The sequence below is a fragment of the Pinus tabuliformis genome, chromosome 7, assembly GCF_031772625.1.
Source record: "Pinus tabuliformis cultivar Carrire ecotype Pingquan chromosome 7, CPIR1, whole genome shotgun sequence".
NCBI lineage: Eukaryota > Viridiplantae > Streptophyta > Pinopsida > Pinales > Pinaceae > Pinus > Pinus tabuliformis.
Genome location: NC_142293.1, coordinates 185,816,302 through 185,842,757, shown reverse-complemented (window position 1 = coordinate 185,842,757; position 26,456 = coordinate 185,816,302). Strand labels below are relative to the sequence as shown.

At 42.5% G+C, this 26,456-nt stretch overlaps 1 protein-coding gene across 1 annotated transcript in view; it reads left to right on the top strand.

The window, feature by feature from the left end:
- The window catches only part of LOC149246470 (histone-lysine N-methyltransferase ATXR2-like), a 226,532-nt gene that overhangs the window by 129,976 nt on the left and 70,100 nt on the right, over window positions 1–26,456 (top strand). The window contains exon 10 of the mRNA XM_089441655.1: window positions 93–147. Within this exon, the coding sequence (XP_089297781.1) occupies window positions 93–147 (55 nt within the window). The remainder of the gene's footprint in view (window positions 1–92; window positions 148–26,456) is intronic.

The following is a 26,456-nucleotide window of genomic DNA, read 5'->3' as shown; positions in this document are numbered from 1 at the left end:
TCGTTGTGCCTGATCAAGGTATTTACTTGTTTGGGGTTGTTTCTCAATGACAGGCTATCATTTACTCCTTTTCTTTAACTCATTATTTTCAGTTTTATCCCTTAAAATTTATGGGAATATTATTGGCATGTTTGAATTGAACAACCTGTAAGTTCTCAAGCCCTTGCCTTTATAGTCAGGTTATTGACTATTAACATTATTAATTTCAAGGAAAAGTTGAATATACAGCAAGAAAAGTTAGCTGCACTCTTCTATAAATAATTTCCAGATTGACATACAGTCAATAACCACATTACTAGTATTCTCAATATGCTATAACCTCACTTAGCATTAGAGTTTAGTTAACTGATCCCTGGAATATTAACTATTTACTCAACTATATTTGAAGCTGTCACTTTTGTTGTATCTTTAAACTTCGTGAGATTCCATTACAGAAGATATTGCTTAGATTTGTAACTTGTTATGTCTGTTCCTGTGTTTCATCAAGATTCAGGGATGGGGGAATGGGAGGTTAGGTGGGTTTACAGGATGGCTAGAAATAAAATAATTTTATTCATGTCCAACAAATGACCAAACAACCCCATATTTCCAGGGCCAGCATTGAGGTTTTCTAGCAGGGGTCACTGTTGGAGATCCTCCCTCCACACCCAAATTTAATTAGGAAAGAAAAGTAAAATATATAATCAAGTAGATTTAGGGTTTTTGTGAAGAGCAAGTATATGAACTGCTATTTCAAAATCCAATGGGCCTCGTGCAAAGCCTCACTAGGCAACCTAGGTCTTATGGCAACAAGAGATCAGTCACCACTGTCACCTCAGCTATGCTACTGGATCCACGGGGTCCAAGTGACAGAACTGCAGATCCGCGAATCTGAAACAGATACGGAGCTCGGTGTCCTTTCTCCAGCTGTTTAGTGGTAGATGTTATCCTCACAAAGGTGGCTTCCCTAAAGAAATCACCAACAAGATATTCAACAAAAAAGGGCTCAAAGGTGATACAAGGTCTAATGATTGAAGGGAAAGGTACTGGCCAAATTTTGAAAACGCTGAGACAAGAGTTACAAAGTTCAAGTACACTTTCCAAAAAACTTTATGATTTAGAAGAAAGCTGTTATAAGTTAGGGTTTTTATGATATGCAGATTTGGGTCATACAATGGCATGCAATCGCTTGTGAAATAGCGTATATATGATAAGATCAACAAAAGGACAGAGGTTACCAAAGAGACAACCAAGAGTTAGGTAAACAATGAAGTTTTTTATGGCTGTATGACAACAGTAATTACTTAATAGTCAGCCCTAATTTTGGGGTGAAAACATGCAATTATTGCTAGATTTTTCCTTTTTATACCTATTAAATGCCTTCCCTAATACCTATCCATACGGAAACAACAAATAGACATAAAATTGCTATAAAATACAGATTTAAGCTAACCGTAACCCTAGTTACCAAGGAGAAATTAAGATGATGCTTTCAAGAAGAATTCTTGAATCATGTTATCCAACCACTTGTCTTATATCACTGATCAATTCAACCATGTGGTTTGTTCTAGGTTCTCCCTTGCTTGTGTAAGAGACATTTTCCATCCGATCCACAAACTAGGGAGTGGTTGTTGGTTGAATAACTAACTACAAGACTATCATGGTTGGCCACACCTTCTCTAAGCTTTACGCCACAGTCTTACATTAGTGGTGTTGCCACCCACATTGAATAGGCACCGCGACAATGCTTAGGTCGGGGGCTGTCACCCTGATTCCCAACCTCTCCGTTTTCGCTGTCTCCAAACAGCAGGCTATGGGGGGTAGTCCCTATGGAAATGAGATGAAGGAAAACAAGTTGGGAACCAACTTGCCCAGGAGACACAGTTGAGTGGCCTAACCACTTGGTAAAAATTTAGCAAGATTAATGATTTGATTAGATTTAGAGTTTGAGACCAGTGCCTTATGGAGTCAAGAGTTCTTTCTTATTATAAATTATGACCAAGTAATCGGATGGACAACTGCTGCTTGTATGATTAGCTAACCTATATGCTTATGCAAATCCTAGGATCTAGGTGTGATGCAAGGATCTTGGTTAATTTTAATTATATGCCTAGTCTAGATGTAACCTTCCCTTAACTGTTTTGAAGCTAGGCTCCAAGGTAGGTTGTGGGAAGGAGGCCAACAGGAAGCAGGCAAAGGCTTGATTAATGATACCTTCTGTTAGGCTCCTATCACTTGATGCCTTCAGCACTGCAGAGACTGTGGCTCTGACGACTGCAAGGTCACTGTGTTAACCACCGAAGAGTTGCTAAGCTCCTCAAGCTAGGTGAGAAGGGTGGCCCTATGTTTCTATCAACCAAGCTTATGCTTGGAGGTAAGTTTTAATGCAACTAGTTCCTAGAATGCTTGTGCAATGATGATGAGTGAAATTATCTTGAGTTAAGATTTGTTTGGGTTCTTTAAGTACTTAATGTAAATTATCTTATAGCAAGAGTACTTAACAATAATGATATGACAATCTTAAACAAGATAAATGCTTAAGGATACAAGTGCAAGTTTTCAACTATAGATTAATCCACAAGATGCTTAACCAATGTCAAGTTGATTAGGAGAGATAAAACATCTTATGGCAAGATGCTTGGGAGGACATCTAGTCGGCCTATGTGTTGATGTCTAGCTCTGTTATATACCTAGGGGGGAATAATATGTGGTACCAAGGGAGGTACCCAAGGTAATAATGTAATAATGGGATGGGCCATAGTAATAAATAAGGTGGTTAACCCATGTCATGTAAGGGACCACAAGTAGTTAATAATAATGTAATGGGCCCATGGTATTAGTTTGATGGTATGAGGGAACCATGGTAATGACCCATGGTATTGTATGTATGAGGCCTATATAGAGGCTAGAGACTCCAAGTCAAGGAGTATAGTGAAGGATTATTGTATGTACAGGCATATGGCTTGTGGAGTGTTCTCCTTCCTTAAGGAGTGAATGTATGGTGTTGCCCTACCTTAAGGGTTTGATATCAATAAAGAATCATTTCATATTATTTCTGGGTTTATTTGCATTATCTTATATTTTCATATCAGATTTATAATATTCTTGGGTTAGATCTACAACAAGTGGTATCAGAGCTACAACAAGTGGTATTGGAGCTAGAACAAGTGGTATCAGAGCACTTTCTTGGGCGCAAAAGTGAAGATTTTTTTTTTTTTAATTTTTGCAGGATTTCAGGGTCGGCGAGTTTGCAGATCAGATATGTATGTTTTGGTGCAAGATCTGCAAAATCTAATTGCAGATCTAGATTCTATGTGAAAAAATACCCGTTTTCAAAAAAAAAATCGGGTGAATCGGAGTCCGGATGAAGGAGATATCGCTGATTTAAAAATCAGTGGGGTTGCAGACAATTTTTCGGGGCAGCGAATTTGCGGCGCAGATCTGGACGTCTTGGCAAAATATCTGTAAAATCTAATTGCAGATCTGGATTCTTTGTGAAAAAAATACCCAATTTAAAAAAAAAATCAGTCGAATCGGAGTCCGGATGAGGGAGATATCGCTGATTTAAAATCGGCCCTTTTTTCAGAAATTTTGGGTGACGGCGGGAGAGTTGCAGCATAGATTTGAAATTCTAGTGTCTGGATCAAGATTTCTATCACATGGGTAGATGCAGAATGATTGTTCCATTTATGAAAACAGGTCATAATAGGGATTCTGAGCAATATTGACAGAATTGTGACAAATTCAAATTTTCACCATTTTTTTTCAAAACCCTCTTCATGGCTTCTAGCAAGGTTCTATTATTTACAGGAAGAGATAATGGTCCTACTATTGAAGAATACATTAAAAAACAGAAGTGGTTATGGAACAACAATTGGAAATGGTGGATAGTGCAGAACTTTAGAGATGAGGCAACCACATGGTGGGGATTACTTAACCAAAAGAAGTGTTCCAACCTGCCCGATGAAGAATTTGAAAAATTACTTTTAGACAGATGGTCTCATGCTAGAAAACAAGATAAGGAGAAACATGTGGGGTTATTTCCTATTGGTATATCCTTGTCCCTGTTTTAAGAAACGACCGTTTCGAAACCGAAACGGCCGGCTTGATCCGAGTCAAAAGGTGGGAGAGTGACCCGGCCTAGGAAACGGTCCGGTTGGCCGAGTCACCCATGACTCGGCCGAGTCATTCAATGACTCGGCCGAGTCATGGGTGACTCGGCCAACCCGGCCGTTTCCGATATGACTCGGCCGAGTCACAAAGGGACGGCCCAGGCGCGTAAACAACAAACCAATCAACGTTTTTTAATGTATTTTTTAACTGTTTTATGTTTGGTTTGGACCCCAAACAACTATTTGAATATGGTAAATGATTTTTGGGGTCCATTTCCCCCTCCCAAACCCTATTTAACACACCCAAGTGCTCTCATTCACTCACAGCAGTCTTATGCATTTGAGTGAGAGTCTTATTTGAGAGTTAGTGAGCAGTTCTTGAGCTTGTTTTGGAGCAGAAGTGAGGAGTCTTGGAGGAGCATTGTAGCTGGAGTGAGGAGCTTCTTGGGCAGCCATTTGGAGCAGCATTGAGGAGCTGATTCTTGGAGCAAGCTTGAGGAGGCAGTTTGTGCTTGGAGGTACTTTTTTCCACCTCTATAAATCTGTTTTTGCTTAGTAAATTTTAGGTGCATATCTAGAAAGCTTAGAGAGTGTTTTTTGTCAAATAAATGAACATTGAATCAATGTTTTTTTTTTTTTTGTCATTTTCAGATCTTTTGCTTTCATTTCCTAGTCAAAAAATGGCACCTAGAGCAAGAGATCCTGCTTGGGCATATGTTGAAATGGTTGATAGTCAAATGCAATGCAAATTTTGCCATAGGAAAATTAAGGAAGGTCCTGGGGGCATTAATAGGCTGAAACAACACTTGGCAGGGATTAGAGGCCAAATTACCCCATGTACCTCACCAGAAATTGGGGAGATTAGAAAGAATTTGTTGGCCAGCTTTGAGAAATTTAAAGAAGATAAGGCTAGGCAAAAAGACATACAAGCTGAAATTGGGAGGAAGAGGGAGATACAAAAAATGATGGCTACCAACCCCCACTATGATTTTGAGGGTTCTTCCTCTATCCCTCAAACTGAGGCATCCAACCCTTTCCGATATGTTCCTCCCTCTTTTGCTTCTGTTCAAGATAAGGGAAAGGGTAGAATGAATTTGAAAAAGGGTGATGTGACTATCAAAAGTTATTTCACTCCCTCCTCTCCATCAGATGCACATGGTCCTGAAGTTAGTAAAACTCAAATGCAGCCCACTTTAGATGACCATTGGAAGAAAGAATTGAGGGAGACTGCTTGTGATTACATAGCTAGATGGTGGTATGATGCTGATATCCCCTTTAATGCTGCTCGTTCACCATATTATGAGCCTATGTTTGATGCCATACATGCTGCTGGAAAAGGCTTCAAAGGCCCTACTATGCATGAGCTAAGGGGGTTTTGTTTGCAGAAAGAAACTCAATCCATTAATGAGTATTTGCAAGAGTTCAGGGACTCATGGGCAAGAACAGGGTGTACCATCATGTCAGATGGATGGACTGATCAAAGAAACCGTACCATCATAAACTTTCTTGTCTTCTGCCCACAGGGAAGCATGTTTTTAAAATCAGTTGATGCATCTAATAAGATAAAAGATGGCCACTTGTTGTTTTAGCTATTGGATCAGGTTGTTGAGGAGGTGGGGGTGGCTAATGTTGTTCAAATCATCACAGATAATGCCTCTAACTATGTTCTTGCTGGTAAACTGTTAGAGGAAAAACACAAGACCATATTTTGGACCCCATGCGCTGCACATTGCATAGACCTCATGCTTGAGGATATTGGAAAGTTAGATTGGGTCAAAAACACTATAGATCATGCCAAAAGCATAACAACATTTATCTACAATCATACATTGGTTTTGAGCCTCATGAGGAAACACACTGGGGGCAAGGATATTATTAGGCCTGCCATCACTAGATTTGCTACACATTTTTTGACATTGCAATCTATGCTTTCCCAACATAGAAACTTGCAAAAGATGTTTTCCAGTGATGAATGGAATCAAAGCAATTGGTCTAACAAACCAGAAGGCAAAGAATTGAAAAGGAAAGTCCATGCAGAAACTTTTTGGAGAAAGGCAACAGAGATTGTGAAGCTTGCTAAGCCACTAGTTAAGGTGTTGCGATTGGTGGATGGGGAAAGGTTGGCTATGGGCTTCATTTATGAGGCTATGGATCAAGCAAAGGAGCAAATAAAGATGGTATACAAGGATAGAGTGGAAAAGTATGGGCCCATTTGGGCAATCATTGATGAAAGATGGAACAATCGACTCCATCGCCCTATACATGCAACTGGGTATTTTTTGAACCCACGATATCATTATAAAGCTAAGGAGTCAGGAGCTTTGACGGGGGAGGTCAGAGATGGACTGGTTGATTGCATTGAACGCATGATCCCATTGGAGTCTGATCAGCTGGAGATACACCGACAGGCCAATATCTTCAGCAATGCAACAGGTACCTTTGGGAAGAACCTAGCAAAGATTGCAAGAGAAGCAGATGAGCCAGGTAAACAAAAATTTCAATTTTCAAATTCTTAATAGTTTTACTTTTTTTTAAAGTTTGTTAAATCGTTTATAATTTGAAAGTTAGATATAATTTGTAATTTTGTTGACCTAACTCATTACACTCCTATGTTTTTTGCAGCACAATGGTGGGAGGCCTTTGGTGGCCATTGTCCTGAATTGCAAAGGTTTGCAATTCGTATTTTGAGTCAAACTTGCAGTGCATCTGGGTGTGAGCGCAATTGGGCTGTCTTTGAGAGGATTCACACAAAGAAGAGAAACCATTTGGATCAAAAACGGTTAAATGATCTAGTTTTTGTCCAATACAACCTCCGGCTCAGACGAAACCATTTGCTGAACAAAAGACTGGATTCAGATCCCATTGTGTTGGAAGACATTGATCCAACATCAGATTGGGTAGTGGAGAGTTGTCCAGCAGAGTTTGATCCTGATGAGGATCTTGATTTAGATTTAGATCTGGAGACATCAGTTGAACTTGAACATGCTGTTCAACTTCAGCCTATTCAGTTGAATGCAGATCCCAATCCACCAGCCTCAGTCTCACAGCCAGCAGGGACTCCAGTTGTAGGTGCTTCCTCTGCTCAGCCACGACAGAAGCGCAGCCGCATATCTACTCTATCTCAGCTTGCATCTGCTGCAGTTGCACAGCCTGCTAGTGGTACCACTTCTACAGTTGTAGTTGGGGATGATGATGATGATGAGGAGCCATGGGGCCCCCTGTTTGGCTCTGATGATGATGATCCAGAGATTGATCGACGTGATCTTGGCTCCTTTGACAGTAGCTACTAGCCAGTGGCCCAGTAGTACTGTAGTACTAGTACTGGAGTCTGGTCACCGTCACAGTTTACTTTTGTTGTAGAGGCCATTTCTAGCCTCCTTGGTTATGTGTTTTTTGTTTTGAGTCTTCGATCATGTATGACAGTTGACTATGTATTGCCATTGGGTACCATTTTGATATAATGGATTGGTTCATGAGCCTACTTTGATCATATGTTGTCTTCCATCTATATTATAATGCTGTGTGTTTGGAAACATGAATGAAAATCTTTAAAATTATGTTTTTTTATAAAAAAAATAAATATTTAATGTATTTTTTACAACGACCGAGTCATTGAAATCGAGCCGGCCGAGTCATTACCGTTTCGGAGTCGGAGTCGGAGTCGATCCTCGGCCGAGTCGGAGTCGGAGTCTTAAAACATTGATCCTTATTGCAGGTTCATGGATTAATTCAGAAAGAGAAGATCATTGTTTCTATCAATCCTAGTTGTAAACATAATTTTATCAATGTTAATTTGGCAAAAAAATTGCAAGTTCCAGCAAAACAAATTGAAAATACACAGGTTGATGATGAGGATGTTCAAATTTATAAAGATTTGAAGCTTTCTATGGATAAGTATGTGTTTCATGGTGATTTTTATGCTTCAGATATGGATAATATGGATGTTGTTTTGGGATATCCTTGGATGGAATCTGCGGGTACAATCAATATTAATGTGCAGAAGAAATTCCTGAAGCTCTGGTATAAAAAGAAGAAAATTACATTACAGGATATTTCCATCAATAAACAGGTAGAGTACATGGAGGCGGAAGCAGAAGATGTTTCAGGGACTGACCTATCAGATGATGAGCCTTTGATGATCAACAATCAAACACAAACAGAGGCTGAAGAAGAAGAAAAGGTTACAGGTGATGATACATCAGAGGAGGGCTCAGTGGTTGAAGTCATATTGGAAAAGAAGACACCACAACCAGTACCACAACAGGGAGAATTAAAGAAAAAGACACCGTGGGTTAAAACTTCAACATATCATCACCCACATCACCCCGCAAGAAAACAACCAACAAGCTGGAAACCAATTAGCCACAAGGACAACAACCCCCGTATGACGGATAGCGAGGAGCGAAGATCCACCTACTACACATCAACACAGAAGAGCTGCCATGGTCAACTTCCATCTCAAGCGAGCGAGGCACCAGCGAGATCGAGGGTTCACCTTTCTCTTGGATGGCTAGATGCACGTGCATGGTACCAGTGGACTACTCTTTTGAGTAGATCTTATTATTTGTGTTCTTCCCATGTTTCGGGGACGAAACATGCTTAGGGGGGTGGAATGTTATATACCTAGGGGGGATAATATGGGGTACCAAGGGAGGTACCCAAGGTAATAATGTAATAATGGGATGGGCCATAGTAATAAATAAGGTGGTTAACCCATGTCATGTAAGGGACCACAAGTAGTTAATAATAATGTAATGGGCCCATGGTATTAGTTTGATGGTATGAGGGAACCATGGTAATGACCCATGGTATTGTATGTATGAGGCCTATATAGAGGCTAGAGACTCCAAGTCAAGGAGTATAGTGAAGGATTATTGTATGTACAGGCATATGGCTTGTGGAGTGTTCTCCTTCCTTAAGGAGTGAATGTATGGTGTTGCCCTACCTTAAGGATTTGATATCAATAAAGAATCATTTCATATTATTTCTGGGTTTATTTGCATTATCTTATATTTTCATATCAGATTTATAATATTCTTGGGTTAGATCTACAGCAAGTGGTATCAGAGCTACAACAAGTGGTATTGGAGCTAGAACCCTTGGTACCCCATATTATCCCCCCTAGGTATATAACAAGCTCCCGTAGTAGGGAGGGGGGTGTTAGACATGGAGCTCCGACCTTGGATACACACCTAGATCCTTGGGTTGGTGTTAGAGCTTAAAAGCTTGATGGTACCTAGAGTGGCTAAAGCTTGAGTCCACCTTAGTTGCACCCGATTAGAGTACCTTGGTCAGGTATCTAATCTGTAGCACTGCGTGTGCTAGAACTCTTCATAGTTCATATCACTTTTAGATCTTCCATGTACCTCTATGTGTATATAATTATGAATACCTCCCTAGTTAAAAGGGAGTGTTGAAGAATGTAACTAGTGTCGGTCTTCATATTTGTATTTGAAAGAAAAGAAAGACTATTTATAAAAAGAAAAATTTATTGACTCATTAAAGCATGGGTTTCATGCTTGGGTCAATGGTCAAAAGGTCAAAGCACCCATTGAGTGCTCTAGGATTTTTGTTGAGTCAAAGTCAAAGCCATTTTTGTAAGAGACCCTTCTTGGGCTCCTTAAGGTCAAGAAATAAAATTATTTTATTGTCTTATTCCTCCTCCATCAAATTAGCCTCTTCAACAGTCTACTAGTCTACCTCTAACAAGATGACAAGTTAGCCTTAACCAATTGACAAGGCGACTTCTCCTATTATTCATGTTGGCTCAATTATAGGCTAAAACAACTATATATACCTAGGTGAACTCGACCCAACTTGAAATAGAAAAGTTCAGATGTATTACAGAGCAACGAAATTAAGTTCATTGTAGGACAACAAAGTTTACGTTATCAAGATGATTTGAATCATCCATATGACAACGAAATACTGAGTGACTACAGAATTGAAGATTGAAGTACAAAAGAATCATATCACTACCGAGTCGAAGTAGTAACTACAAAACTGAGGATCGAAGTACAGGATTGAGGTATCATATCACTGCAAGGCCGAAGTATTGAGTACAAGACTGAGGTATCATATCACTGCAAGATCGAAGTGTTGAACTGAGGTATCACATCATTACAGGATCAAAGTGTTAAGTATTGGACTGAGGTTTGAGGACCGAAGTAGTAGAATTCTACAAAAATGGACTAGCAGATGTGTTATTTCTGAACAAGGCTGACTTGATGGATGGAAGGTGTTCTTGGTCTAGGTAAATAGGGTCTTGGTCATCTCAACTTGATTTGAATCTACTGTTGGAAGAGTTTGACTAGGTTTTCCCCTTCCTAGGGGTTTTGTCCTGGCTAAGTGCCTACATCTGGTGTTCATTGTGTTTTTGGCATTTATTTGATGATAAGAACACTAATATAATCAACATAAGACAAATACAATATCACAAGTAAATGTCAAATCAGAGAAATCAAATATATATGTTGCCCTAATGGATTTCTCAACATTAATTGTTTTGGGATGTTTGAGAGTGGTTCCAATCTCATTGGAAATCATATGGAGAAAGTGGAATTTTAGATCCCATTCAAATTTCAGTAGACTTAATAGTTTCCAGGATTTCAGGTTTGGTAGGATTGCAACATTTCTATTGGATTTTTTGATGTATGAGGGTATGGAATTGACATTTAATCAAGAGCTCCAAGCCCTCTATGTACCTCGATGTTGGTGACATTGACTTTTGAACCTCTCTGTCATGACCTTGCTATGAATGTACATTTCACTCAAGAAAAATCATTGATTAGACATGTGAATCTTTTTCTATTTTATTTTAATGCTTAGAGAGTGATCTTGTTGAGGATGATCCTAATATAGGGAATGATTTTGATGTTATGTAGTTATTTGTTGTAGCATGATTTTTGGACTCTAGAGGCCATTTAGAGCCTCTTTGTTGATCCATTTTAATTCACAGATACGTTGCACTGGGTGCTATTTTGGTTATATGCACCCTTGTTATATACATGTGAAAACTTACATATTCACCTATGATAATCTGGAATCATATGAATGCATATGAGTTATATGTTCTTTTCAAAATTTGAATATTTTATGTATTTTTGGTCGACCAATCTTTTGGTCTGGTTTTGATAACATTGTCAAGGATGCTATGACCATTTTCCATCAAGCAAACAAGGGGCAATCTATTGTTTTCATTGCCATGATTCATCTCATTAGATATGTTTATTTTTGTTTTGATATGTTTTTGTATCATTATGATAGATCTTATGACTTAGGACAAATACCATATTTTAGTATTCATATATGATGTACCATTTCACATCTTATACATATTATATATCAATTTTATTTTCATATTTATGTATCAATGTGTTTGTTTGATGTTAATGTTTGCTTTAGAAGTTTAAAAAAATAAGAAAAAATGATTTTTTTGGTATTTTTTTAAGTTTCTCGATAATTCCGATATTTTCCCTAATATTGCTGATAATTTAAATTTTGGACGCTTGTCAATAAATTGCTTATAATGATAAATGTAACATTGATCCTGACCATAGATCTCAAGTGTGGAGATGCAATCTCAATCGTCCTCCACTTTGGGGATTAGGTTAGAAAATTATAAAAGAGGAAGTAGGATGTTGGAGAGGCAGATTAATTAGCACAATAACTGGGAATTCCGCTGGAGCATTAGGTCAATTGGCACAAGAATTGGACATTCAGATGGAGTAGGTGTTGAATTTTCTAATTCTACCCGTTAGAAAATCAATCTGTATTCTGCTGGTTTATTTCTTCTACTTGTAAATTTTGAACAATTTATTTAAGACATTTAAATACTGAAATAAACACAATATAGTCACAACATCTACAGATCAACAACTGAAAGAAAACAAGCACACAAGTGACACCGTTATTTTTGGACAAATGTCCCCGGAAAAACCCAATGCGGGAAAACCGGTGCAACTATTGTGAGGGTTTATTATTATGCAGTATTTCCTTGAGTACAACTGGGTGCCTAACCAGCTCACTCGATAGAGAAAAATACACGACATCAATACCTCTATATTCGGAAACAGGTATTCAGAAAACCTATCCCGCAAAACCCTCTCCGACGACTTTGAAGCTCAGCGCTGCCCCGTTTGGCCTTTGCGTCAATCTCCTGTTGACCTGCGTCGGCCCTAGGACTCTTTGCGTCAACCCTTTGAGGCACTGCGTAGCCTCTAGGACCCTTTGCGTTACTCTAGCAGCTTCTATGTGGATGACGTAGTCCCTCTGGCCTTTGCGCTATCTCGCTGGGCTTTGCGTGGCCTACTCTTGCTGCTGCATCTCGCTCTCTTCTTCTGCGTTGGTCTCTTGGCATTGTCTCTGCCTCTCTGCCTAGTACTCACTACCCCTCGCTGCTGATCACTGATTCGACTTTGCTTAGCAACCCTGTTCTAGAAAATCGAATGACTGCTCACTTTGGTGTGTCTTCCAACTGACCCTCAAGCCTCCTCTTATACTTTTCTTGGTCGTCCTTCAACGACCGAGATTAAATCTCTAATCAACTGCAAAGATTAGATTTGGCTTGATCCATGAATTTTGGAACCTTCTAACCCAGTTTTATACTAATACCCATTAATATTTTATTTTTCCTATGTTTAGACTTAGGAACTCCATTAAAAATATTAATTATTTGAATATCTCCCAAACTGAATACAATCTGTCCAAACGATTTTTGGGTCTTGGAGATCTCATGTACTTTAGCGGCTCCACCAATTTTCATGGCTAGAGTACATCCGATGCTACCCCAAATCAACACTCTCTCTTAGCGAGGATTGTGCTCTAGTAATACTCCTCATTGAGCATCACTTTGATTATACGGCACCGGTACCTATGTTGATGCTAGGCCTCCTCGCCCAACATCCTCTGCACTATTGCATCCTGTACTGCTGCCCATGGCCCTGCCACTACCTCTGCTGCATCCGTATGGCAGCTACCCTTGCATCCGTGTAGCTGCTGGTCCATCCTCCCAACACTACATCTGCACTGCATCCCCCTCTCATCATGCTTCATCATGCTATTGCATACTGCTATTGCACTGCAACTCAGTTACTGAGAAGTAAGTAACCGATCCACCTAACTTCTAACATCCCTGTCAGGCTAGAAACACTCCTGATGCTGAAGCTCCCTCTACTGCTGACAAGTGCTCCCTCTACTGACCTCTGCGTTGTTACAACAACTCCCTGCATCTCGCACCATTGCAAACCTCTCTGTGCCATCCTGCACTGTTGCAACATTCCCGTGCCTCTCGCACTGTTGCAACTTGCTAGCCTCGCGTTGCCCTGAGACTCCTGCACTGTAGCATTCTCTGTCGCTTCATCCGCATCCGTCTCTACCTACATCTGCCAGTCCTGCTACTCCTCTTCGAGGCTCCTGTAGCAAGGTATAATCCAAGAGGTTGGGTACCTCATGGATCCTACCCTTCATCGCTTATAGTCCTCCTGACTACAGCTCGATGTCTCCCCACCTCTTCTCTAGAGGTACATGAGCACTCATGGCATAATCGTCATCCTCCTTGACTTCTTTCTCTGCATTTGCTGGCGCTGCCTTAGAGTCAGAAGCCTCTCCCTTACTCTTCTTCCTTGGACACTGGTTTGCATAGTGACCCAGTTCCCCACAATGGAAGCACTTGACCTTGGAGAGGTCCTTCTTCTTCCTCTTCACCTACTTTCCCGCAGATGCTAGAGCCGCATCCTCTTCCTCTTCCTTCTTGATCCTGATCCCTTTGCTGCTACTTCTCGTTTTGGTTAGCCGTCTGATCTCTTCTTGATGAAGAGCCGCCCATAGTTCTTCCCAATTTGGAAGACTCACCCTGCCCAGTATGCTTTGGACAAATGTCTCCCACTCCTCGGAGACTGCGTTAAGTGCGGTCCTCACCATCAACTCCTGATCCGGCGTGGCCCCTATGGAAGTCAGTTGGTCACGGATACCATTCAACCGATCGAGGAAGAGATCTATCTGCTCTCCCTTCTGCATTTGGTATGAACTTAACTGATTCTCTAGGAGCATCTTCCTCTGCACGGAAGTATGCTGGTACAATGTCTTCAAATTGTCCCACATCTCCATTGTCGTTTCCTTCTCGACAAAATGTTGGACCACATGATCCTTGACCCCATCAAGGATGATGCAATTTTCCCTAGCCATTGCCTGCTCGTACCTTTCATTAGCTACTGGGTCAACTGGGATAGCCATTACTCTCAAGGCGAAGCCCTTGATACGGTGTCTGTCTAGAATGGACAAGATCCTGGCCTTCCAGACCACAAAGTTGGATGCTTCGTCTAGCTTGTCCTGATCTCTCAGCCCATTCACAACCATCTCTCTGCTCTTCTTTGTCGACTCCTTCGAGTCTCTCTACTTCTCGCCTGGAAGTTCTCGGTTCGACTCCTACCGAGTCTCTCTACTTCCCATCTGGAAGTTCTCTTCCGTACTCCCTTTGAGTCCCAATTTCCCTCCTGGAAATCCTTCTGCCAACCGTCAAGTTGCCCCTCTCCGATCGTCTGTGCAACTGCAGCACTGATTCAGATTCCTTGGCTAGAAATCCGCCTCGACAACAACTCCCTCTACCTTGGTCTTGCCCTGTTAGGTACTGTTCTGACCACAATACCCCACCAGCTTCACTCCCGCAAACTTCCCACAACTTCCTTCTCCCCAACAACTGAAGGACTGAGCCTCTAGGCTATGCGCAATCCCGGCTACAGCAAAAATAACTCCCTCATCCACTGCGTCAACCCTCCTGGTCTCTGCGTGGCTTTGCGTGAGCCTCTCTTTGCTCTCCTGAGCCTCTGCGTTGGCCTCTCTATGCCCCGGACTGATGACGCAGTCCCTCTGCGTCAACCCTTCCTCTGTTTCTTCTGCAAGGATCAGCTACTGTCACTCGGGACAACTAATTCTGCTGCAAATGCTCTGCTTAGCTGATGCCTTTAGCTCTCCTGTGATTTGTAACCACGCTCTGATACAATGTTGAATTTTCTAATTCTATCCGTTAGAAAATTAATCTATATTCTCCTGGTTTATTTCTTCTACTTGTAAATTCTGAACAAGTTATTTAGAACATTTAAATACCGAAATAAACACAATACAGTCACAACATCTACATATCAACAACTGAAAGAAAACAAGCACACGAGTGACACCGTTATTTTTGGACAAATGTCCCCGGAAAAACCCAATGCGGGAAAACCGGTGCAGCTATTCTGAGGGTTTATTATTATGCAATATTTCCTTGAGTACAACTGGGTGCCTAACCGGCTTACCTGATAGAGAAAAATACACGGCAGTAATACCTCTATATTCGGAAACAGGTATTCAGAAAACCTATCCCACAAAACCCTCTCCGGCGACTTTGAAGCTTAGCGCTGGCCCTTCTAGCCTCTGCGTCACTGTCCTGCTGACCTGTGCTAGCCCTACGACCCTCTGCGTCAACCCTCCGAGGCACTATGCAGCCTTTGGGACCCTCTGTGTCAACCCTCTGAGGCACTGCGCAACCTTTGGGACCCTCTGCATCACTCCAATAGCTTTTGCGTGGATGATGTAGTCCCTCTGGCCTCTGCGCTGTCTCTGCTGGGCTCTGCGTGGCCTACTCTGGCTGCTGCCTCTCGCTCTCTGCTTCTGCGCTGGTCTCTTGGCACTGTCTCTGCCTCTCTGCCCAGTACTCACTGCCCCTCGCTGTTGATCACTGATTCGACTTTGCTTAGCAACCCCGCTCTAGCAAATCGAATGACTGATCACTCTGGTGTGTCTTCCAACTGACCCTCAAGCCTCCTCTTATACTTTTCCTGTTGGTCCTTCAATGACCGAGATTAAATCTCTAATCAACGGCTAAGATTAGATTTGGCTTGATCCATGACTTTTGGAACCTTCTAACCCAGTTTTATATTAATACCCATTAATATTTTATTTTTCCTAAGTTTAGACTTAGGAACTCCATTAAAAATATTAATTATTTTAATATCTCCCAAACTAGGTACAATATGTCCAAACCATTTCTGCGTCTTTGAGATCTCATGTGCTTTAGCCTCTCCACTAATTTTCATGGCTAGAGCACATTTGATACTACCCCAAATCAATAGTAGGAGATCGATTGGCACAAACACTGGGCATTCAACTTGTTACCCACTCAAACTAGCAGGGGACCTAAGGGGAATCCCTAAAGGGCAAATGCTAGGCCAAGGGCAACAAATGGAGTCTTAGCCCACTGTCACCTCAATGAAGATTCCCTGCTCTTTACGAACTTTCACCGATGGGAGGAGACTCGATAGTTAGGGAAGTCACTTATAAAGTATAGATCAATGAAGAGGTGTGAAGTGACCCTAGAAACCCTTTCCCTAGGATAGAATGAAGAGTGGAACTTGCTTGCCTTTTAAGCAAGGAAATTGATCTTCTAGGGAGAGGGGATGAAGATTGGAGGATTGAGGTAGAAGGATAAGACTAATGAAGGAGATTCTCAATCCCTAAATCCTTTGACAACTTGGATTCTTGAGTAGTCCTTGATAAATAGGCTTTGTTGAAGAATGGGACCGCATGAGGCCAAGTGGACCCAACCCAGGTTAGGGGATGGATTTTGGAAACCAATGGAGTTCTTAATTGTAGGTGAGGGGAAAGGATCAAACAAGACTTTTCTCCCAAAGATGTCAAATTGATCCTACTAAGTTTTGGTCTGATCCTACTAAGTTCTAGCCTTGGGATCACGTAGGCAAACCTTGGTCCTAGAGCTAGGGCTCAGGGTATCCCGAGATTCCATCGCCATAATTGATTCAAATTTGGAGGAGAGTAAGGGGACCCACCAGTGCAGTTGTATCTAGGAGATCGAAGTTTTCTTGTGGCTAGTTTCCCAGGAAATTGATGCCCTAGGTGATCTAATGGGGCTAGACCTAGGAAAAAAGGGTAAAATGTGAAAGTTCCTACACTCAAGGAACCCCTACTGCAACAAAATTGAATTTACTTCTCCTACTTGATTTTAATATACATTATCAAGTTATTTTCTAAAAAATACAGAAGTAAATCGGCCTACCTCCCTCTTGTAGGTATCTCGACTGTCATGGCAAACTCCTCCTCAACCTTCGCCGCTGCTGATGAAATTTCTAAGTCTGACATGTTAGAAATCCCTAATGCATTATCTGGTTTAATTTCTCCTACTTGTTTATTCCATTAACATGTTATTAATAAATATAAATACTGAAATAAACACAAATGTAGCCTTAACTCATATACAGATCAGCAACTGAAATAACTGAGACAAACACGCAAGGGACACCATTATTTTTGGACAATCATCCTTGGAAAAACGCAATGCGGGAAAACAGGTGCAACAGATATGAGGGTGTGTAGTCTTCTTCCAGAGTTCTCGCATCCATGATTGTTTGCATCGACATTTCGAGCCATCCACCATTTATTATTATGCAGTTTTTGAATACAACTAGGGTGCTAGAAATGGCTCAACCAATAGAGAATGTTCTCGACAGTAGTACCTCTCCTCGGAGACAGATATTCTGACTGATCGATCACCGGTTGAACGATCCCACAGCCACTATGGCAGCTTCCACTGCTCTGCGTAACTCTGCAGGGACTACATCACCCTTCCTGGCTCACCCGCAGTCAGTCTGCCCCAAGAAAATTCTTCCAGCGCTGCCTCTTGGCCTTGCGTCAGCTCTGCTAGCCTTTGCGTCAGTTCTTAGACCCTCTGCGTCACCCACGTTGGCCTCTTCAGCCTATGCGTAGCTCCCAGTTGCCTCTGCGTCAACCTCTCCAGGCTCTGCGCTGTCTCTCTGGCACTATCTCTACCTCTCTGCTATGTATTCTCGGTCTCATGCCGAACTGCCCCTTGTTGCAACATTTCACTGGTTCGATTCTCTCAGCAAAACCCCGCTCCAGAAAATCGAACTAATTGATCAATTTTGGTGTTTTTCGAATTGATCCTCTAGCCTCCTCTTATACTTTTCCTGTTGAGTTTTCAATGGCTGAGATTAAGTCTCTAATCAACGACTAAGATTAGATTTGGCTTGATCCATGTCATGTAGAACATTCTCACCCAGTTTTATATTAATACCCATTAATATTTTAATTTTCCTAAGTTTAGACTTAGGAACCCCATTAAAAATATTAATTATTTTAATATCTCTCCAACCGGGTTGAATTTCCCCAAACCATTTCTGGGTCTTGGTGATCTTATGTGCCTTAGCCCCTCCACTATTTTTCATGGCTAGAGCACATCTGATGCTACCACAAATCAACACTTCCTCTTAGCGAGGAATGTGCTCTAATAATGCTCCACCACTGAAACATCACACTGATCCTTCTGCACCGGTACCTGTGCTGATGCTTGGCCTGTTGCCTCACATCATCTGCACTGTTGCTTCCTGTACTGCTGCCCATGACAGTACCACTGTCACTGCTACATCTATACTGCAACTCCCTCTCAATATGTGCCCATGATGCCCCTAGCACTGCCACTGCTAACTGCTGCACTACAACTCAGTTACCGAGAAGTAAGTAACTGATCTTCCCAAAGACTGACATCTCGGTCAGTTTGGACGCCTCACGAAACTGAAACTGCCTCTGCTGCTATCCTATGCTCCCTTTGCTGCCATTGCACTGCTGCAGACACCTCTGTGCCTTTCGCACTACTGCAACCTCCACTTTGCTGCCTCAGATTTCTGCACCCAAGCACTGTCTTACTGCTCCACTACACTTTGCTCCACCCGACCTTTGTCATCCTGCTACTGTTGTTAAGGGTTCCCGTAGCCGGATATGATCCAAGAGTTTGGGCACCTCAAGGATCCTGCCCCGAGTGTGTAGTCCTCCTGACTACAACTTGATGTCTCCCCACCTCTTCTCTAGAGGTGCATGAGCACTCATGGCACAATCGTCATCAGTTTGGACTTCTTTCTCCACCTTAGCTGGAGCTGCCTTGGAGTCGAAAGCCTCTCCCTTGTTTTTCTTCCTTGGACACTGGGATGCATAATGTCCCAGCTCCACACAATGGAAGCACTTCACCTTGGAGATGTCCTTTTTCTTCCTTTTCCCTTGCTGTCCCGCATATGCTAGAGTTGCATCCTCTGCTACCTCTGCGTAGCACACAACCGCCTTTGCATTAGCCTCTTCGGGCTCTGCGCTGTCTCTCTGGCACTATCTCTACCTCTCTGCTATGTATTCTCGACCTCGTGTCGAACTGCCCCTTGCTGCGACAGATTACTGGTTCGATTCTCTTAGCAAAACCCCGCTCTAGAAAATCGAACTGACTGATCAATTTTGGTGTTTTTCCAACTGACCCTCAAGCCTCCTCTTATACTTTTCCTGTTGAGTCTTCAATAGCTGAGATTAAGTCTCTAATCAACAACTAAGATTAGATTTGGCTTGATCCATGTCATTTAGAACATTCTTACCCAGTTTTATATTAATACCATTAATATTTTAATTTTCCCAAGTTTAGACTTAGGAATCCCATTAAAATATTAATTAGTTTAATATCTCTCCAACTGGTTGGAATTTCCCCAAACGATTTCTGGGTCTTGGAGATCTTATGTGCCTTAGCCACTCCACCAATTTTCATGGCTAGAGTACATCTGATGCTACCACAAATCAACAACTACAACCTTTAGACTATGCTTCTCATCCTTGTCCTTCTTCCTGAGAGGACATTGTGTTGCATGGTGACCGAATTCACCACACCTCAAGCATTTAATCTTCAAGACATCCTTCTTCTTTCTTTGCTTCTCTTGCTGCGCCTTGGATGTGAGGGTTGCATTCTCTTTCTCCTCCTTGGGCTTCGACCCATTACTGCTGCTTCCATCAAGTTTACACTTGACCAAGTCTCTTCTCAGCTCGTCCTCCTTAAGAGCTACTCACATTCCATCCCAGTCTGGCAAAGTCGCCTTGCCTAGGATGCTCTGGACAAAAACTTGCCACTCCTCAAAAACTGAATTTAGGGCCAGTGTTACCATCTCGGAAGCTTGAGGTGTTGACCCCACAATTGCCAGCTCGTCTAGGGTCTCCTGAAACTTAGTAAGGAATGGATTAGTGCATCCCCTCTTTTGCATCTGCATAGATCTGGTCTTCTGCTCCAAGTACATCTTCTACTGCTTGGAAGATCCCTGAAATAGCATCGACAAAGCATCCTACATCTCCTTGGCAGTGTCTCTGCCAGCGATGTGATAGACTACATGATCCTTCACTCCGTCGAGGATCATTCTCTTGGTCTTCGCCATTTCTCCCTTGTACTTCTTGAGCGGATCTGGATCCGTGGGCTCAACTACCACGCTGTCGACATAGATCTTGAGAAAATGCTCATCCAGAAGGCACGACATCCTTGCCTTCCAAATCACATAGTTGGATGCACCATGCAACCGATCTTGATCTCTCAATCCATTGGTTGCCATCTCTGTGAAGCAAAAGTTTTGAATAACCTCCTCTCCCCTGCTGTTGCTCAGCCATTGAGAATTCAAATTCCTTGGCTAGGAACTCTCTAAGGAAGAAATTCCCTCAAGTTTCTCTTCTTTCTTCTTGACGTCTTTCTGCCCAGTAACTGCCTGCAGAAAACTACATCACACCAGGAACCCCTCTTCGCTGAAGCTTTTGCTGCGCTGCTCCCTCTGCCGCTAACAAATCTCAATCTGGAAATCCTACCTCTCTGTCGACTTACTCAAAGAGAGATTCACCACGAAAATCTTGGCCTCCTGGCCTGAATTGCACAATCCCTCTCGGGATTCAAATTGCTGCCTTTGCAAGAATTTCGAACTCCCTTCTTCCTTCAACGATGGGCTACTCTGGCACTGCTCTCTTGTTTCACCTGCAGCTCTGATACCATGTGAAAATTTGAAAGCCCCAAATTTCTACTACAACAATTGATTACATTTCTTCTATTTGTTAATTATTGAACAAAATTATTCACTGTTTCCTATAATAAACACTGAAACTAATACATTGCGACTTTCACCATTTAAAATAAAATGCGGAAACAAGAAACTAAACAAGACAGAAATACACAACACATATACACAATTATTTTTAGACAAATGTCCCCGAATAAAACTAGTGTGGGAAAACCGGTGCAGCAACTGAGGGTTTTATTATTATGCAGTAGTAATTATGAGTACAATTCATTGGATATCCAACTGGCTATCCTATACATAGAGAAACTGGACCAAACAAGTAGTGAGATGCTCCCACCCTGTCACTGGAAGGATTTGATTCTAGCCTCGCTGGAATAGAGGCTCTGCGTCCCTTCTGCGTCAGCTTCTACGCAAAACTATGTCAACCCCACGGAGTCTTTGCATCACCTCTACTAGGGACTGTGCTGCCGCTCCTTCGAACCCTCTACTGACTAGAAACTTTGATTCCCATCCTCCCAGTCTCACACCCCGGCTCCCGACCTCCAAAACACGATTTCCTCAGCAAGAATTCGATCTCCCTCTAGGCTCTGCACTGCCACTGTGTGGGCCAGCGTTAACCTCTCTCTGGATGTCGCTCTGTCCTCTCTGCCTTGTACTCTTTGACCCAGGAAAACTCCTCACTGACTACTATCCCTACCCCTCACTGAAAAAAATCACTTCAAAATTCTCTCCGACAACTGCTTTGCTTCAGAAAATCGATTTTCTGATCTTCACTTGATGTGTTCTCCAAGTGCCCATTGATGTCCTTGTTATAATCCTCAAGTGGAGAACCAACGACCCAGATTAGATCCCAATCAATTGCTCAGATCATTTGGACTCGATCTTCGTCTTCTTCTAGAAGTTTCACCCATTGTCTATATTCATATCCATTAGTCCCATTAAAAATAATTAATTATTTTAATAAAACTGTCTCTGGGTGGAATTTCCCAAAACGATTTCTAGGTATTGGAGAATGTGTTGAAATTTATATGTCTAACCTATTAGAAATTATTCTTGCACTATCTGGTTTATTTCACCTACTTGTTTAATTTCTTAACAAGTTATTTAACCATATAAATACTGAAAATAAACACAAATGCAGTCTCAACCATCTACAGGTCATCAACTGAAAGAATAGACAAACACACAAGGGATACCGTTATTTTTGGACAATTATCCCTGGAAAAACCCAACTTGGGAAAACTGGTGCAACAGTTCTGAGGATATTATTATTAAGCAACTTTCTTGAGTACAATTGGGTGCCAAACTGGCTCACCTGACAGAGAAATCAATCTGGCAATAATACCTCTCTTTGGAAGTAGATATTCGGCAAGTCTACTCCACGAAAAACTCTCCAATGCCTCTCTGAGGTTCTGTGTCATCCGTCTTGGCCTCTGCATTAGCCTTCTGACGCTCTGCGCAGGCTCTTTGGCCCTCTGCGTCACTCACGCAGGCTCTGGTAGCCTTTGCGCAATCCCTCTGGCCCTCTGTGTGACTTCTGCTAGCTCTGCATAGCCTCCTCTGCCTCTTTGCTGATCCTTCGGTAGTATCTCTGCCTCTTTGCTATGCACTCACTGCCCCTCCTTGAAACTCAGATCACTTGTTCGATTTCTCTCAGCAAATCCCGCTCCAAAAAATCGAACTGATTGATCAATCTTGGTGTATCTCCAACTGACCCTCAAGCCTCCTCTTATACATTTTCTGTTGAGTCTTCAATGGACGAGATTAAGTCCCTAATCAACGGCTAAGATTAGATTTGGCTTGATCCATGTCATTTAGAACCTTCTAACCCAGTTTTATATTTATACCCATTAATATTTTTATTTTCCTAAGTTTAGACTTAGGGTCCCATTAAAAATATTAATTATTTTAATATCTTTCTAACCGGGTGGAATTTCCCCAAACCATTTCTGGGTCTTGGAGATCTCATGTGCTTTAGCCTCTCCACAAATTTTCATGGCTAGAGCACATCTGATGTTACCTCAAATCAACACTCCCTCTTAGCGAGGAATGTGCTCTAGTAATTCTCCACCACTAAACATCACCCTGATCATTCGACACCGGTATCTGTGCTAATGCTTGGCCTACTGCCGAACATCCTCTGCACTGTTGCCTCCTGTACGACTACCTATGGCTCTGCCACTGCCACTGCTACATTTCTATTGCAACTCCCTCTGCATCCGTGCTGCTGTTGGTCCTTCTTCCCAACACTGCGTCTGCACTGCAGGTCTCTGTCATCGTGCTGCCCATAGCAATACCACTGCTACTACTGCACTGCAACTCAGCTACTGAGAAGTAAGTAGTTGATCTACCCAACTACTAACATCCTTGTCAGGCTAGAAGCCCTCCTGATGTTGAAGCTCTCTCTGCTACTATCTTGTACTCCCTCTGCTACCTCTGCGCTGCTGCAACAACTCTGTGCCTCTCGCACTGCTGCAACCCTCACTGCACTGCTACAGATCCCTGCACTCTAGCATTGTTCTGCCATTCCATCTACATCTTGCTTCTACAAACATCGTCATCCTGTTATTGTCTCTCGGGGCTCCTGTAGCCAGATATGATCCAAGAGTTTGGGTACCTTAAGGATCCTGCCCCACATCTTCTGTAGTCCTCATGACTACAGCTCGAGGTCTCCCCACCTCTTTTCTAGAGGTGCATGAGCACTCATGGCAGAGTCGTCAACAGTCTCTACTTCCTTCTCTGCCTTAGACGGCGCTGCCTTGGAGTCAGAAGCTTCTCCCTTATTCTTCTTCTTGGGACACTGGGTTGCATAATAACTCAACTCCCCACAATGGAAGCACTTTATCTTGGAGATATCCTTCTTCATCCTCATCCCTTGCTGTCCCATAGATGCCAAAGTTGCATCCTCTTCTTCCTCTTTCTTGATTCGACCTCCTTTGCTGCTACTTCCCATCTTGGTCAGCCGTCTGATCTCTTCTTGGCGAAGAGCTGCCCACATCTCTTCCCAACCTTGAATATTCATTCTGCCCAAAATGCTTTGGACGAATGTCTTCCACTCCTCGGACACTGCATTCAGGGTGGTCCTCACCATGAACTCCTGATCTGGTGTGGCCCCTATGGAAGTAAGTTGGTCCCAAATCTCTTGCAACTTGCTGAGGAATAGATCTATCTTCTCCCCCTTCTGCATTTGATACGACCACCGCTGATTCTCCAGTAGCATCCTCCTTTGCACGAAAGTGCCTTGATACAATGTCGTCAAGGTATCCCACATCTCCTTTGCCGTATTCTTCTTGGCAATATGTTGAACTACATGATCGTTGACCCCATCAAGGATTATGCACTTTGCCTTGGCCATTGCATCCTCATACCTTTCGTTATCAGCTAGGTTAACTGGGATAGCCACGGTTCTCAAGGCGAAGGCCTCGATGCGATGTTTATAAAAAACAGACAGGATCCTGGCCTTCCAAATGACAAAGTTGGATGCTCTGTCCAACCTCTCCTGATCCCTCAGTCCATTCATTGCCATCTCTGCTCTTCTCTTCGACTCCCTCTGAGTCTCTACTTCCTGGAAGTTCTCTCTTAGACTCCCTCTGAGTCTCGATTTCCCTCCTGGAAATCCTCTCCTCGACTCCTTCTGGGTCTCGATTTCCCTCTGGAAATCCTCCTGCCAACTGTCGAACCGCTCCTCTTTGATCCCCTGCAACAATGATCTCGATTCTTTGGCTGGAAATCCGCTTAGGTAGCGACTCCTTCGGCCTTTGTTCTGTCCTGTTAGGTACTGTTTTGCTTCGATAGCAACAACACCACACGAGCTTCACAATCCACATTCTGCCCACAACTCCTAGGCCTTAGCAGCTGAAGAAACTGAGCCACTTAGCTCTGCGCAACCTCGGCAAGGCTAAATTGCTCCTCTAGCCAACTGCGTCACTTCTACCTGGCTGAGCAGGATGACATGGCTCTTCGTGAGCCTCTTCTGCCTCTCATTGCTTTTGCGCTGGCCCTCTCTCTGGCTTGAACTGATGACGCAGGCCCTCTGTGTCACTCCTTCTCTGTTGCTTTCTGCTTAGGAACAACTTCTGTCTCTCGGGACAGCTGTTTCTGTTGCAAATTTTTTGATTTAGCTGGTGCCTTCAACTCTCCTATGATCTGCAACCCTCTGATACCATGTTGAAATTTCTAAGTCTAACCCGTTAGAAATTCTTCCTGCACTATCTGGTTTATTTCACCTACTTGTTTAATTTCTTAACAAGTTATTTAACCATATAAATACTGAAAATAAACACAAATGCAATCTCAACCATCTACAGGTCATCAATTGAAAGAATAGACAAACACACAAGGGACACTGTTATTTTTGGACAATCGTCCCCGAAAAAACCTAACTTGGGAAAACCGATGCAACAGTTTTGAGGGTTTATTATTAAGCAACTTTCTTGAGTACAATTGGGTGCCAAACTGGCTCACCTGACATAGAAATCAATCTGGTAGTAATACCTCTCTTCAGAAGCAGATATTCGACAAGTTTGCTCCACGAAAAACTCTCCAACGCCTCTCTGAGGCTCTGTGTCAGCCCTCCTAGCCTCTGCGTCAGCCTGGAACCCTCTACGTCAGCCTTCTGATGCTTTGCGCAGGGTCTCTGGCCCTCTGTGCCACTCACACAGGCCCTGGTAGCCTCTGCGCAATCCCTATGGCCCTTTGTGTGGCTTCTGCTGGCTCTGCGTAGCCTCCCCTGCCTCTATGCTGGTCCTTCGGCAGTATCTCTACCTCTCTACTATGCACTCACTGCCCCTCGCTGCAACTCAGATCACTTGCTCGATTTCTCTCAGCAAACCCCGCTCCAAAAAATCGAACTGGCTGATCAATCTTGGTGTATCTCCAACTGACCCTGAAGCCTCCTCTTATACTTTTTCTGTTGAGTCTTCAACAGCCGAGATTAAGTCCTTAATCAAAGGCTAAGATTAGATTTGGCTTGATCCATGTCATTTAGAACCTTCTCACCCAATTTTATATTGAGACCCATTAATATGTTTATTTTCCTAAGTTTAGACTTAGGAACCCATTAAAAATATTAATTATTTTAATATCTCTCTAACTAGGTGGAATTTCCCCATACCATTTCTAGGTCTTGGAGATCTCATGTGCTTTAGCGTCTCCTCCAAGTTTCATGGCTAGAGCTCATTCGATGCTAGCCCAAATCAACAGAATCCATATGTCTAAGCCTCCTTGCAAATTTTGAGACTTGGAGCACATTTGATGCTACTAGAAATAAACACTATCGTTGTACATGAGGTGCCCCGACCTTGATTTTTCCACCCTTCCTTATATGCCTTTTTCCCTTTTATGGTTTTCTTTGATTAATTTCTTGGGGTTGAAGGGGTTAGAGCATGATGTATAAGATATAACAGTGAATTCACCCCTTTAAGGTGGGGTGGCTCATTGCTCACTGGGGTTGGGACAACCATGGGTTCCTATATGATGAGGAAAGTTCATAGAACCT